This window comes from Anabrus simplex, chromosome 4 (assembly GCF_040414725.1).
Source record: "Anabrus simplex isolate iqAnaSimp1 chromosome 4, ASM4041472v1, whole genome shotgun sequence".
Lineage (NCBI taxonomy): Eukaryota > Metazoa > Arthropoda > Insecta > Orthoptera > Tettigoniidae > Anabrus > Anabrus simplex.
In genome coordinates, this window is record NC_090268.1 from 212,810,395 (window position 1) to 212,826,924 (window position 16,530).

The 16,530-nt window shown below is 41.0% G+C and overlaps 1 protein-coding gene across 1 annotated transcript in view; it reads right to left on the reverse strand.

The window, feature by feature from the left end:
- The window catches only part of LOC136871771 (erythroid differentiation-related factor 1), a 317,742-nt gene that overhangs the window by 40,897 nt on the left and 260,315 nt on the right, over positions 1-16,530 (reverse strand). Inside the window, exons 12-14 of the mRNA XM_067145342.2 lie at positions 14,888-15,064; positions 14,513-14,769; positions 1,089-1,235 (exon numbers count right to left, since the gene is read on the reverse strand). Of these exons, the coding sequence (XP_067001443.2) occupies positions 1,089-1,235; positions 14,513-14,769; positions 14,888-15,064 (581 nt within the window). The remainder of the gene's footprint in view (positions 1-1,088; positions 1,236-14,512; positions 14,770-14,887; positions 15,065-16,530) is intronic.

A 16,530-nucleotide genomic window follows, 5' to 3' on the forward strand; every position in this document is an offset into this window, starting at 1 on the left:
ATTTGTTCTCTCATGTTTTTCACACCTTTCAATACTCTCCTCTTATCTTTATAAATGGTAGATATAGTTTTCATTGTACCTGCAGATACAAGACGCAAAATGCCCTCATGTTGGAAAAAATCGTATCTAGTGTTTCCATATCCCTGTTGGATAGTTTTTAATTGTATATTCATAGCATGTTTTCTCGCTTACCACATTCAATTTTGTTGTCCCCTGCATTAATGAGGGTTTACTGTATATGGGAACAATCCCCGCATCTCTTTTTCTTTAATTTGGCAGCAGAAAGTTGGGGTACGGGTATTATTTGTGTCAACGTCAACACAGTGCTCCTGGCAATACAAAAATCTGAAGGCTGGTATTTTTTCATCCATTCTGTTGGCAAATCTGTTCCCATCGTAAGCGAGTATCGTGCCAAGTACATTTTTATGGCATTAGCTGAAGTGTCATGTGGCCGGTCTGAGTTCTCTTTATAGGTCCTACACGGCTCAATCATGGTTTTGAACAAAATAACTTTAGTGTTCAAATGAAACCTCACATTGCAAAACATCTCCCAGACAATTATGAAGAAAATATTGTGAATTTCCATAGATTTGTAATCGGCTTGCACCAGTGAAATTCATATTTAGTCTTGCAAATTGGTCATTCAGAGCAGACACATTTGTTGTACTGCAGTATCTACAATTTTCAATATATATATCAAAGCTATATGGTCACAAAATGAACTTTTTTCAAATTTTCTCTTCCAAAAATTAGAATGTGGTGATTATTCCATGGCAGGGACTATTTGTGTTCATAGTGTAAAACATAAACTTATTTTTAATTTTTCAAGTGAATTATATAAAATTCTGTTGACTGCCAGTGATCGAGTAATTACTGCTGTTAGAATTTCAAAACTTTGTAAAGCCTTCAAGTAGTCAGAAGCTAAGTGGACTCTTCTAAAGCAATTAAAGATCTCAGAACAGAGTCCTTTTCCTTCAAGAACGATCTTCCAACAACATCAGAACTATCAATATTCATTAAAATGTAATTCCTCATCAAGAATTCCATGGGAGATAACTAATAATTTAATTTCTACAATAAACACTTACTTTAACATTCAATGAGGGGAAATCCTGTAAAAGAGTTGCCATAGAGAAAAGAGTAGTCGATAACTCCCACGTGACAGTGTCCCATATGACTGGATTCCTCTTGCGAGTACCCAAGACTTGGATGGCCTTCTGGTAACTATCTAGTGCCTGAAAAATAAAACATGCAGAAAGCATAAGATCTCATATTAAATTCTGACCAATGAGAGAGCACATACAGAGATGAAGTCTCGATTATGTTTCAGAATGCGTAGGCATAAAATGTTAGTGATGTAAGGATGGTGAAGGCTATGGCCAGATTAGCAATTTTTCATGACACGTGTGAGCCGGAAAACCTGTGGCAGTAACTTTCGTTATAGAATCCGGCTACACCTCAGTGAGGAAGGTCTGCCACTGCAACATGCAGGAATATTGTGAAAAGAGAACTTCGCTAAAAGATTCTTCAGTATCCACCACACTGTGATTGTTAACACATTGAAGTTGGAGGCTGTACGCCGTACAGGCTGTGTCATTTATTGCAGAGAACAAAGCATACACAGCGTACATTGTTGTCAGTATGAAACTTTTTTTTGGTTTTATGTCGCACTGACACAGATACGTCTTATAGCGACGATGGGATAGGGAAGGCCTAGGAGTAGGAAGGAAGCGGCCGTGGCTTTAATTAAGGTACAGCCCCAGCATTTGCCTGGTGTGAAAATGGGAAACCACTGAAAACCATCTTCAGGGTTGCCGATAGTAGGATTCGAACCCACTATCTCCCGGATGCAAGCTCACAGCTGCGCGACTCTAACCGCACGACCAACTCGCCCGGTCAGTATGAAACAAACGTACTGTGTGCGTTGATTAGCACTGTACTGTAGTACAGGATTTGATTCATATAGTTCTAAAAAAAATATTAGATGGCAGCAACCTACAACTCTTCTTCCTTTCAAATCATTTCAGAACTGTGTCAACTCGACAGTAGTGTGCATGTAATGACAGCCGAGCGCGAACAGAGACTGAACGAGTCATTTATGCCAAATGAACAGACCCAACAGATCACACATACTATTTATGTACTAACTTATTATGTAGATAGTACATCTCTTGTAAAAACAACTCTGAACGGCCTGAAAACCAAATATACTCAGTATCAGCCATATGTTGTTAGTTACGGGTATACGTTAAACTTCAAAACTAATGAAAAACGTACTAAATTCAATTCATTATTTCCATGGTAAGGGACCTATCAATTGCATTACAGTTTTTACAGATATGAAGTAGAAAGTATTAACTCGAATAAGACACGCACCCTAAATTTGAGATGGCAAAATACGGAAATAAATAAAAAATCAAGTGACATACCTATTTAATTTTCTTCAAAAATACCACAAATATAAATTCAAGCAGCTTACAATTAATAAAATCCTCGCAAAATCGTAAATAAAATTGGTCCAATACTCATTCATAATTCACCATCATAGGAACTTTCGTCAATGGCATCTTTCCACAAATAGTCGTCCTCACTACCGTCCACTGAATTTGAAATTCCACATTTGTTAAAGCTTTTGGACACTAGATTGTTGGGAATGCACGCCTATGCGGTCTTGATCCAGATGCATATTAGTCCCACTTCAGGCCTCTTCACTCGTCCGGCTGGCGGTGTTAATGCATAATCACCATCAGACATCCATTCGGTGTACAACTGTTTCATTGCAGTTTTGAAAGGCCGGTTCATGCACACATCCAATGGGTGTAGAATAGAAGTGAATCCTCCGGGAATTATCGCAAGATCGGTTGTTTCTTTCCTCATCATATCTTTCACGGCGTCAGTTGTATGTCCTCGGTAACTGTCCAACACAAGCATGTTTCGTTTTTGTAACAAAGCTCCCGGGTGACGTTGCCAAACGCACTTCACCCAGTCCTCCACTAACACACTGTCCATTAAAAGAAATAAGTTTCATAATGATAGATCCGTATTGAACTGTGATTACAATAGAGTAAATTAATATATTATTTTTGGTCCAACTTTTCAATACAAAATGTAAATAGTTTAAATTACATAGGGACTAGTTTCGACCTAGTAATAGGTCATCATCAGCCTGAAGTAAATTAAAGTGTAAATATCGAAGAAAAAAACAATGTAAACACAAGTACAGTCTTTTTAAAAGTACATACCATGTGGGATATTGAGCAGCAATACATTAAAAATAATAACTCTTCCAATTGACGAAGCACTAAGCAGAAGTTATGTTGTTTATTTATGAATAAAGTTCAGTGTGCCGTATAGCATTGAAAGTCCAGTGTGCACTAAAATATGTTATAAAGAAGAATTATCAGTTGAATGCTGGCTTCTTGAGTTTGCTGTTGTATATTCGAAGAAGATACATCATTTTTTAAAGTATTCATAGACGTCAAAACACATGGATGTTGGAAAGGCTCTTCAGTTTTTTGGAACTAGGTAATTGTTGCGCGTGGAGGCTTAGGAGTCCAGAGAAGCACTATATTATGTTAAAAAATAGAGATCCATAAAAAAGGTCCCATGCATCGTATAAAAATGACAAGTTGTGAAAGTGGAAATCGAAAAAGGTTGGTATTTCAAGCGATGATGTTGATCATTCAGAGATCAATTGAAATTAAAGTACCGTAACATTGTCTTCTCAAGATATTTATAAACTAAAAATAATTGTCGATGCGAAGTAAGATGCTAGAGGAAAGATCTTCTGCTTCTGGAATCTTGAAGGACGATGGATGTTTCACGAGGCGGTATAACATATATGGAGTTAAATAAAGGTGGATATAAATTCGCAGTTCAATGCGGACCATATAATTGACTCTGAATAAATGACAGTAGGAAATAAATAAATTTGGTCAGGTGGAAGAAAATGTCTAAATAAAATATGTCATAAGGGAATTTACGCGTGTTGTGATAAGCTGAAGAGAGAAATGGTGGTAGGTAAGGTTCAAAGGAAATCGTGAGGAGGTGAAGGGAGAAAAATAAAGGAAGGAGAAAAAAAGGATTTTTTTTAAGGTGGGGCTGAGGGATGTGGGAATATGGAAGGATGATTAAGAAAAGTACTATAAATAGAATGAAAAATCGGACCTTTAATATTAGATTTTGATTGTCTGAAAAGTTGAATGAGCAGGTCAAAAAGAATGTTCGATTTTTCGGAAATGTCATTCAGACTGAAATCACCTCCTCAAGTTTTCCTTGCATCTCACCTACCACCATTTTCTCTCTTCAGCTTATTACAACACGCGTCAATTCTCTTATGACATAAATATTTTCTTCCACCAGACCAAATATTGTTTATTTCCTTACTGTCATTTATTCAAAAAAAATTTTTTTTCTTCTCCTTCCTTTATTTTTCTCCCTTCACCTCCTCACGATTTCCTTTGAACCTTACCTACCACCATTTCTCTCTTCAGCTTAACACAACACGCGTAAATTCCCTGATGACATATTTTATTTAGACATTTTCTTCCACCTGACCAAATTTATTTATTTCCTACTGTCATTTATTCAGAGTCAATTATATGGTCCGCATTGAACTGCGAATTTATATCCACCTTTATTTAACTCCATATATGTTATTCCGCCTCGTGAAACATCCATCGTCCTTCAAGATTTCAGAAGCAGAAGAGCTTTCTTCTAGCATCTTACTTCGCATCGAGAATTATTTCTAGTTTATAAATATCTTGAGAAGACAATGTTACGGTACTTTAATTTCAATTGATCTCTGAATGATCAATATCATCGCTTGAAATACCAACCTTTTTCGATTTCCACTTTCACAACTTGTCATTTTTATACGATGCATGGGACCTTTTTTATGGATCTCTATTTTTTAACATAATATAGTGCTTCTCTGGACTCCTAAGCCTCCACGCGCAACAATTACCTAGTTCCAAAAAACTGAAGAGCCTTTCCAACATCCATGTGTTTTGACGTCTATGAATACCTTAAAAAATGACGTATCTTCTTCGAATATACAACTGCAAACTCAAGAAGCCAGCATTCAACTGATAATTCTTCTTTATAACATCTTTTAGTGCACACTGGACTTTTAATGCTGTACGGCGCAATGAACTTTATTCATACATAAACATATCTTCCGCTCAGTGCTTCGTCAATTGGAAGAGTTATTTTTAATATATTGCTGCTCAATATCCCACATGGTATGTACTTTCAAAAAGACTGTACTTGTGTTTACATTGTTTATTTTTCCTTCAATATTTACGCTTTAATTTACTTCAGGCTGATGATGACCTATTACTAGGTCGAAACTAGTCCCTACGTAATTTAAACTATTTACATTTTGTATTGAAAAGGTGGACCAAAAATAATATATTAATTTACTCTATTGTAAACACATTGTCCATCCAGCCAGACTCCTGTGTTCTAACAATACTGGACGGCAAGTTTCCCTTTGGAAGCGTTTTCCTTTTCAGAACCACATATGGAGGGAGTTTGGTTCCATCCGCTAATACGCACAACATTACCGTGCATCGTTGCTTTTCGTTACCACCTGTTCTGGTGGTTACACTTTTAGAACCCTTCTTAACCACTATATTTTCCAACGGCATTTCAAAATAGACAGGTGTCTGGTCAGCATTCCCAATTTGAGACAGCAAATAAGAATTTTGATTCCTCAAATGAATAATGTGACGCTGAAAGGCCGTTAATTTTTCTTCATAAACGCGGAGAGACGTTGTGAAACAGATGTACGTCTCCGAATGCACAATCCCTTTCTCAGATAAAAGTTTCGGATCCATCCGTGGATTACAGTAAAACCCCGTGTTTTGAGTTCTTTTGAGATCTCTTAGTGCTTTCAATTAACACATTTCACTAGAAACACCATATCCTAACTCACGTTTTTCTATCACAAATTTGTGGAGTCGTTCTTCAATATCCGGAAACACTGCACTCCACCCGCGGAATGCTCTGCGATCGCTGTTACTTTACAGAATTTTTCCTTCTTCTTCCGCCAATCACGAATACATGATTCATCAATATCGTACCTTTTGCCAACGGCACGAATACCATGTATTTCAGCTTCGCTTACAACTTTAGCCTCCCATAAGTCCAACCCCTCTTCCATGTCGTGGGAGGTGGGCGACGGCATGAAGTAAGGGATTGCCTGCAGGGGTGATGTACAGCGGGGACTGTGTGTGCCCCATGACCGCTACGGTAGCTGTGAAGGCCCTACAGGAACCCTGAAAAGTGACGGCTAATGGGGCTCTGGTGAAGTCCTCAATGGCAGATGCGGCGGAAAAAGATACTTTTGGAACGGCAAATCTGGCAGATGAGGCAACCCTCTTCCCGTGGGGTTTAGAGAATCATGGGGAACCACTGCCTTGTGGTGAAGAGGGATCTTCAAAGGCTAAGGGAGACAACCCCTACAGAAAACGGCAGGCTTGGAGGCTTAGGTGGCAGTCCCACCACCAAGCTCGGGTTGCTGTGGGCTAATAACTCGCACAGCCTTACATATAAACCATTAAAGAAACCGAAGTGAAACACAACCGGATGGATAATAAGTTAACGACTTTTGGCATGAAACGGAAAATGAGAATAGGTTTCTGGAATGTCAGAAACCTGAGAGAGCTCAGTAAATTGAAGAAAGTGGCTAAAGTGATGGAGGAATACAGGCTGGATATCCTCGGATTAAGTGAAGTACGGTGGCCAGACTTCGGAGAAATACAGACTCTTAATAGGTGCACATTCCTGTATTCTGGGCAAATGGGAAGGATGCAGAACATAGAGAAGGTGTAGGATTGCTATTGAATGAAACTGCAAAGAGTAGCCTCCTTGATTGGAAACCCATCTCAGAAAGACTGATGACAGCTCGATTCAAGACCTGGATTCGCAATGTGACTGTGATCCAGTGTTATGCTCCCACAGAAATGTCAGAGATTGAAAAAAAGGAAGAATTCTACTGCCAGCTAAATGAAACTATTAAGAAAGTTGGAAAGAGAGTTATTATTATTGTGATGGGGGATTTAAATGCAAAGGTTGATTCTAACAATGAGGGACTGGGACAAATTATAGGAGTGCATGGAGTTGGTGACTGTAACGAAAATGGGGAGCTTTTCATTGATTTCTGTGCTAGCCATGATTTGGTAGTGGGTGGCACTTTATTCCCTCATAAACGGTGCCATAAAATTATATGGGTGTCACCAGATCAGGTTACAGAAAACCAGATAGACCACATCGCCATAAGTAGAAAGTTTAGAAGATCCTTGATTGATGTTAGAAATAAAAGAGGGGCAGATATTGGAAGTGATCATCACCTAGTAGTTGCAGAGTTTAAAATGAAAACTGTGGCAAGTGGAAGGACATTTGAAAGGCGAAACAAGAAATTTGATTCAGGTAAATTGCAAGAAGAAAGTAAAAGGAAAGAATTCCAGATAGAATTAAGAAACCGCTTTGAAGCTCTTGCTGTTGAACCAGAACTTATGATGGATGTTGAATTATCATGGAAGAAAGTCAAGGACACATATTTAGACATTAGTGAGAAGGTGCTTGGATTTCACAATTATCTCAAGAAGGAATGGATGTCTGATGACACTTGGAAAAAAAGAGAGGCTAGAAAGCTAGTTAAGGCAAAGATTAATATGTGTAAAACAAGACAACAGAAAGCCGCAGCACAAGAGGAATATGTGGAAGCTGATAAGAGTGTAAAGAAAAGTGTAAGAAAAGATCATATACAGTGGGTAGATGAACAAGCACGAATGGCAGAAGAGGCATCAGCAAGGGGAGATGCTAAGGAATTGTATAGTATCACAAAGAAACTGTCAAGGAGAGGATTTATCAGGAACAAACCCATTAAAAACAAGAGAGGTGAACTACTGACCACCTGGGAAGAACAGCTACAGAGATGGAACATTTCTCAGAGTTGCTCAATAGAGATACAGAACAGAATGATAACCAACAAATGGAACCAGTAGATAGTGAACCAAGAATAAATTTACATCCTCCAACCTGTTCAGAGATAGAGAAGGCCTTGAAACAGATAAAAACTGGAAAAGCACCCGGTAGGGATAATATCGCACCAGAAATACTTAAAGCAGATATTGAGACCTTGGCAAAATTATTGCACTCCCTGTTGGAAAGGATCGGAAAGCAGAACACCCTCTACTTGACTTTCATTGATTTTGAGAAGGCCTTCGACTCTGTAAATAGAAGAGTTATGTGGCAAACACTTGAAGAATATGGTATGCCACAAAAGATTCTGAATATTATAAAGGATATGTACGAGAGTTATAAATGTGAGGTTCTGCATATGGGAGATCTTACTGAACCAACGGATGTGACCTCGGGAGTTCGACAGGGCTGTATTCTTTCTCCGACGCTTGTCCTACTTTTGTTGGATAGTGTGCTCAAGAGAGTGTATCGAGGTCGGAAAAGGGGGATCCAGTGGGGCTTACAAGATAGGTTAGAAGACCTTGTTTTTGCAGATGACATCTGCCTACTGGCTCAACGGTTCAGAGATATGGAAGAGAAGATTAAGCGGTTGAAGGAAGAGGCAGAGGATGCTGGACTTAGATATTAATAAGACCAAGGAGATGAGGGTCAATTCCAAGATTGATGATAAATTGTCTATAGATGATAAAGAGGTAGAACAAGTAGACTCTTTCATATACCTTGGGAGTATGGTTACTATGACTGGAGGAACAGAAGACGACATTAAGAGTCGTATCAGGAAAGCAAATGGTGCTTTTGTTCAATTGTATCCTATATGGAAAAACAAGAATATTTCTAGAAAAACTAAGCTACGACTTTTTAACACAAATGTTAAGTCTGTTCTGCTTTACAGCTGTGAAACGTGGAAAGTTACCCAGAAGACGACTAAACAGCTGCATGTCTTCGTGAATCGCTGTCTAAGACGTATCATCAACAGAAGATGGCCGGATGTTATTTCAAATTAAGATCTATGGGAAGAAACTAACCAGCAGCCAATTGAAATGCAGACAAGGGAGAGAAAATGGCGTTGGATAGGACATACTATAAGGAAGCCCGCTGGAGCCTTTGAAAAGACAGCGCTCGACTGGAACCCCCAAAGCGCTAGAAAGTGCGGACGTCCGAAGAAGACCTGGAAGAGGACGATCGAAGAGGAATGTCTAACAGTAGGAAAAACTTGGAATGAAGTGAAGAGGTTAGCCAACAATAGGAACAGGTGAAAGTGTTTCACAGAAGCCTTATGCTCCAGGAGGAGCAACAGGAAATAAGTCAAGTAAGTTACAACTTTAAGTTCCTTACGCACAGTAAATGACCGCAGACACTGTTTTGAATCCATCGCTTACTATCGAGATAGCACTTTCACGGGAGAGATACCGAACTTGAACGTGAGCGAGGTAGACTTCTGTAACCAACAGTCTCGACTCTTGCAAAGAACGTTATCCCGCGAGATCAGCTATTTGCGCAACCAGCATGCCAGTAATACTTGTGAAACAAATGACAATCGAGCATCCACAGCAACGGCTTTCATATTTACAGCATATTTACCCATAAACCAAATTAAAATAATAAGCTAGTTAAATAAACCTTTTCAATACAAATTAAATAGTGTTTATTAAATAAACATTTAATGGGACTAGTTTCGACCTATTTAAAGGTCATCTTCAGCCATATCGCATGTAGAACTACGTATCTGAAACACAGTGGTTTTAAAGATGGTCTTAAAGCATAGAAGTTTGACACTATGACAAAAAATGTTTTTAGAATTTCCTTAAACACTTTTGTTTACTTAGCTGTAGCAATATACGTGAAGAAGAAGTATTATAATATTCTTCGTAGTGTTCAGGAGCGTAGATACAAGTCTAAATTCAAAATCTTGATGAGGTATGGAACTGGGTATATATGAATAATGTTGTTGTAGAGAAGAAATCTTTTGATATTCTTCGTATCACTGCGAAGTGTAGATACACTTTAAATAATTTATAATCTTGATGGGATGTAGAACTGAGCATATATGAATTGAACATTATGCATTTATAACCAGTTCCATACCTCATCAAAATTGTGAAATTCGACTTGTGTCTACGCTGGTAAACATTACGAAGAATATTACAAGACTTCTTCTTCAGATATATTGTACAGCTAAGCGAACAAAAGTGTTTTGTGGACATTCTAAAAACAATTTTTTCATAGTGTCAAACTTCTATGTTTTAAGACCATCTTTAAAACAACTATGTTTCAAATACGTTGTTCTACAAGCGACATGGCTGAAGATGACCTTTAAATAGGTCGAAACTAGTCCCATTAAATGTTTATTTAATAAACACTATATAATTTGTACTGAAAAGGTGGATTTAACTCGCTTATTATTTTAATTTGTTTTAATCCAAGTTCAATACGGACCCATAAAATAAAATTCATTTCTCTAGATATTTACCCTTATTCTTTGATTTACCGTATTTCATTACCTTACAATTCACGTTTACATGCCACTGTAACTGTATTGAGAAAAAAATCAATCCTGTTTTCTAGAACACAACTAAAACACAATAAGACCTGAATGCCCATTTACATGAGGTATATTGAGTATGGTAACCGAATTAAAAGAGGGAAACAAATATCTATAGACTGGAGCGAACTCAAGGAGTCAGTACACAGAAGAAAGTGTCGGTGCTCATTGTACAGTGCGTACCGCAGAGCTTCACAGATAGCATAGAGCTCTGCTGTGTACACACTACAGGTAGCCGGAAGAGCAAAAAGGAACCTATCATTGTCAATAACGAACACACAGCCCACCTTCGTATCTGTCCTTGAACCATCCGTGTAGACGATGACTGAACCTGGATAGCGGCCAACAACGGACAGGAAGAGCCTCCGATAAATCGAGGGTCCGTGTTTTCCTTTGGGCCAGTGTGCAGATCCAGGATTATTTCAGGTCATCGTACGACCCACGGAGGTACCCCTCTTGGTTGTCTGACAAGGCAAGGAACCGAAGGTACGTCAAACAATTCGGAAATGCTATCCAAGCGTATCCCAACCGGCCGCGTCGCTCGAGGACGAGCAGCGTACAGCAAACGGTTGCCATTGTTGAACACGCAAGGATAGCTTGGATGAAGTGGCATCTGTCGCAAATTTGCAGCATATGTAAGTAGAAGTTGCTGGCGCCTCAGGTGTAAAGGTGGCACACCAGACTCAGCGAGCAGGCTAGCGATGGGGCTTGTACGAAAAGCTCCCGTCGCCAACCTAACCCCGCTGTGGTGGATACTGTTCAGCTTAGCAAGAACACTTGGTCTTGCGGAGCTATATGCTGCACTGCCGTAGTCTAACCGGGATAAAATGTGTGCCCGATAGAATCGCAGGAGCACCGTGCGGTCAGCCCCCAAGAAGTGCAGCTAAGAAACTTAAGGATATTAAGCTTCCTAGTGCATTGCACTTTTAACTGCCGTACGTGTGGCTCCCACGATAATTTACTGTCAAAAAGGAGCCCAAGAAAGCGGTAAGTGTCAACAGCTGGAAGAACGATGTTGTCTAAATAAAGCTCAGGATGTGTGTGAAGAGTACATTGACGACAAAAGTGCACAACGGAGGTCTTTGCGGCAGAAAACCGAAAGCCATGTTCTAAGGTCCACTGCTCCACCCTCCAAATAGCATGTTGTAATTGTCGCTCTGCGACTGCCATATTACGCGAGCTATAGTGCAGAGCAAAATCGTCCACATATAGCGACGGTATAACTGCCGGACCAGCAGCAGCAACAATACCATTGATGGCAATCGCGAACAGAGTGACACTAAGGATGGCGTGATCTATAAGATCAGTGACATCAGTTATGTTAACAGCGTGACCTGGTGGAAAATAAACATTACACACTGTTGTTATGACAGGCAGCGGAACGCGAACAGCTACAGCCTCGAGGGGAGTTCTTAATGGTACCTCTTCGCTGTAGGTATCAGAACGTACAAAAATGCCAACACCACCGGACGCCCGGTGAGCATAGTACCGTTCTGTCGAGTATAGTCGGAAATTTCTCAAGACCTTATGATGACCAGGTCTGAAGCTGGTCTCCTGAATACAGACTATACTCGCTGCGTACTCACTAATGAGCTGACGTAACTCAGCAAGATGGCTGTCATAACCGTTACAATTCCACTGTAACAGTGCCATAGTGTGGACTATAAAAGGAGTGTTAGGTTATGAGCGAAAACATGCTCGTAAGCCTAAACACTATCTACAGAGGACAGTGCGACATCCATCCCGTCATCAAAAGATGGCAGGGGTTCCGCCCAGAACTTCGACGCTTTTCGGATGCGAGGGAGTCCCCTACGAGGAGAGCGCGCCGGTTTGGGAGCAGGAGTACCTCCCAGCGCAGACTCATACCCCTCAGGAGGGGGGCTTGACTTCTCCTTCGCAGGGGAAGTCCGAGAGCGCTCAGCACGGACGCTCATCTTCCCCCTCTTCTTTTCAAGTTTAGACGGGCTGGGAGGTGGTTTCCCAGCCCTGGTCGACGATGCCGCCTCCGCCGGCTGGGGCACGACTTTCGTCGACCTCCTAGGGGGGGGCGGAGACTTAGTCTTCCCCCCTTGCTGTGCAGGCTGGGAACTACCAGCCGGCACAGACTTCTGGTTGGTTGAAGGTGGGGTGGTTCCCCCCCTCGAGCTTTGACTCTTTGTGACGTTGCTGGGAGCAGCAACAGTCGCCTTGGGCGCAGCGGTCTGGACTGCTGTCGAGGTTGTAAATGACGAACCTGGAAGACTCTGAGCTATCAAGCTATAGTCAAGTGTACGGGCAGGTGTATTCGTAGAATTAAACTTACGGCGCGCTTCCTGGTAGGAAAGACCATCCAGGGTCTTGATCTCCTGGATCTTCTTCTCACTCAGGTATGTCGGACAATTCCGATCCCGAGGAGAATGAAAACCGGAGCAGTTAGTGCACATGTATGGAGTTGTGCACTCCTCCGTGCCGTGAGCTACTCGTCCACATGTACCACATACAGCCTGATTCGAACAGCGAGATACCATATGTCCAAATCGCTGGCATTGATAGCATCGCATAGGAGGCAGGATGTACGCCCTCACATCGCAACGATAAGTTGTTACCTTGACTTTCTCTGGTAACACTGACAACTTGAAAGAGACAATGAAGGCACCAGTGGCAACATCTTCACCACTGACCTTGCGCGTAATGCGCCGGACGTGTGTCACGTCACGGTTCTTCATGTCTTCCATCAACTCGTCGTCACTGTCCAAAATAATGGCTTTTAATGCCGGGATATCCCAGGACAGGTTCGGCTTGCCATGTGCAGTCTTTCTAATTGATGCCTGTAGGTGACCTGCGCGTTTCAAGACCAGGCTATTGAATAGGTTATTGGTTTGGCTTGGTTAGGAGCAGGGGCAACAAAGTGGTCAACAGGCCTCTCTAGCATCCCACACACATCACAAGGTATGACGTGATTAATAACCCTGTGATGAATTAAAGCTTACCTGGTGCACGACATAACTATTTGAAACTGCACATTTTCTCATTTTCAACAAAGCTCGCAGCCCTAGCCAGCCAATAGAAATACAGAAAATGGTGGCAAATTGGAGTTGTACAGTACTTCTGTTTTTTTAATTCTTGTAAATCAGAATACTTCTAGAGGCCGGTTAGTGGGTCGAGGAGAAGAGTTGGCGCCAGGAGGCTCATATTTTTAATTTTTTTTTTTTCTTTATGTCGCACCGACACAGATTGGTCTTATGGCAATGATTGGATAGGAAAGGCCTTGGAGTGGGAAGGAAGCGGCCATGGCCTTAATTAAGGTACAGCCCCAACATTTGCCTGGTGTGAAAATGGGAAATCACGGAAAACCATCTTCAGGGCTGCCGACAGTGGGGCTCGAACCCACTATCTCCCAGATGCAAGCTCATGGCTGCGCGACTAACTGCACGGCCAACTCGCCTGGTGAGGCTAGTAGAGAGGTTGCATGTGAATAAACTGCGCGCACTACTCCAGCCTACGAGATCCTTGCTCAAGACTAGCAACTCATAATTGCTCGAACATTCTCACTTAACAGGTTACTGCTATTATATGCTAGAGTATTGAGCTGTCTCTTTAAATTCAAAAAACTTTTGCATATATTTTTCTTAAGTACAATCGATCCATACAGGGAAATTGTGGCCGAGGACAAATTTTTTTTGACGATTGATGCGATAAAACAATAGTTCGATGAACGATAAATGCGGTGAAATGTAACATTGGTTTATACGGAACATTTTTGGGACCGAATAAATTGAACGATGGAATCAGGAATATGACAGTCCCGGGAACGATGCATCGAGGTTCCACTGTACCAGAAATACGTTGGAATGGCAATGGGTTTGATTTGAGATAAGAGCAGGTTGTTGAATCCATCTACATGGTGTAAACTTCTTTGCTTACAATGAAAAATAAAACCTATTTCATTTTGAAAGGAAATGACAATTTTCTTGTGTCCTTACCAATATACACATGACATACCTTGTTGTAGAAATGCCTTTCTTGACCAGTCAACTCAGAACGGTCCACACTTGTAGGAGAATGATAGTGAGCACACATTCTCATCAGACGGCCAGTGTTAGAATACAGAAGGGCTGTATTAGCTTCATCTTTAACAGCTTCAAAAGCCTGAATGCCTGCTTCCAGGTGATGTAGAGATGTTGAGAATAATGACTGCAACACCGACGTACTGCTGTCTTCAGAAGGACTCCGATGAGCGGTCTCCTCCTGGTAACGAGCTATAAGACAAGAATATTGGAATATTTGTTACAGCGCACATTTTACAATACGTCACTGTGTAGGACATCATCTCTTATGAAAACTGCACCTGAGAGGATGAACTATGCACGCACATACCTGCAGCCTGATTCATGTACAGAACTCCCAGCTCATTCTGAATATTGCCCAACCGTCGCAATAAATTATTCCTCTGTTGGTCAACAGGTTCAAGTTCCAATGCTCGTTTATAACACGTGCAGCTGGCCAGCAGCATCTGTTCCATGGTGTTTATAGTGCCAGGGATCAAGTCTGCATCTAGAAGGAAACAAACGAGTGAAAAATAACCAGAACAGAAAAGTGCTGCCCCTAGAAAGGAGACATGGTTTGTAAAGCGAGACTCTCATACTTGATGATTACATCATATGAAGAAATACAGGTACACGAAAAGAACAGTATTGAAAATACCATCTCTATTATCTTTAGTACCTCTTGGGGATCACTGTAAGTATCTAGACGTTAATATAAAGAATGATATTCATTGGGGTAACCACATTAATGATGTTGTAAACAAAAAAGGTTACAGATCTGTTTACATGCTAACAAGGGTATGTAAGGGGGTCACAGTAAGGATCTAATGGTGGTATGGGGGGGTGATCAGCTGAGTAGCTTAGCTGCTGGCTTCCCACATGGAAGGCTGAGGTTCGAATCCCAGTCAATCCTGGATTGAGATTTCCATCCCAAAAATTATGTGGCGTCAGGAAGGGCATCCAGCCTTAAAACTCTCAGTGAAAACCAAAATGAGACTGGGTAGCTCCAGCAACTCCAGAAATAACTCGGATAAGCTGAAGAAAGTTTTCTTTTTTGCTACCTGCTTTACGTCGCACTGAAACAGATAGGTCTTATGGGGACGATGGGACTTGAAAGGCCTAGGAATGGGAAGGAAGTGGCTGTGGCCTTAAGGTACAGCCTGTTATGAAAATGGTAAAACGCGGAAAACCATCTTAAGGCCTGCCGACAGTGGGATTCAAAGCCACTATCTCCCAGATGAGAGCTCACAGCTGCGTGCCCGTAACTGCACGGTCAACTCGCCCGGTAAAAAAGGAGAGGGAGTATAAATCTCTGGTAAGACTTCAATTAGAGTACGATTCCAGAGTGCAAGATCCACATGAGGACTAAATACAAGAACTGGAAAAAGATATCAAGTTTCTTCCACTTTCCTGTATTTATCTGGCTTTCTTCTAATCACAAACTTCCCGCATCAAGACTGAAGATTTTTCGGGCAAGATGGCCCCTCAATGAGTGTTGATACCCACCCTCTGGATGGAGCTGGGAAACAGAAATGAGCTCGTTGGGAACTGAGAAGAGATGGATGTAGAAGGACTGGAATTGTTGAGGAGAGAGCCTATCTATTTGTTTACAGTTTGCGGGAGAAGTAGAGATTGTCCCAGTCCCTTAGTGTTTTTATGCTTGTCCTTGTCTCCTCTTTCTGAGCCCCCTCTTCCCACAAAGTCCTGGCATTTTGTTCTATTATGTCTTCCTCTTTGTCTATAGATAAGACAATGACAGACTGGTGTGGGGAAAAAGGAGCAACAGAAAGATGAGACAAGGAAAAACATAAAAATGCAAATGGGTAAGGACAATGGTGATGATGATTAATGTTGTTTAAAGGCACCTAACAGCTAGGTCATCAGACCCTAATGGCACCAGGTGTAACAAAATGCAAATTAAAACTTCAAAATGTATCCACTGACTAGAATCTAAAACAAATGGTGATGAGAAAA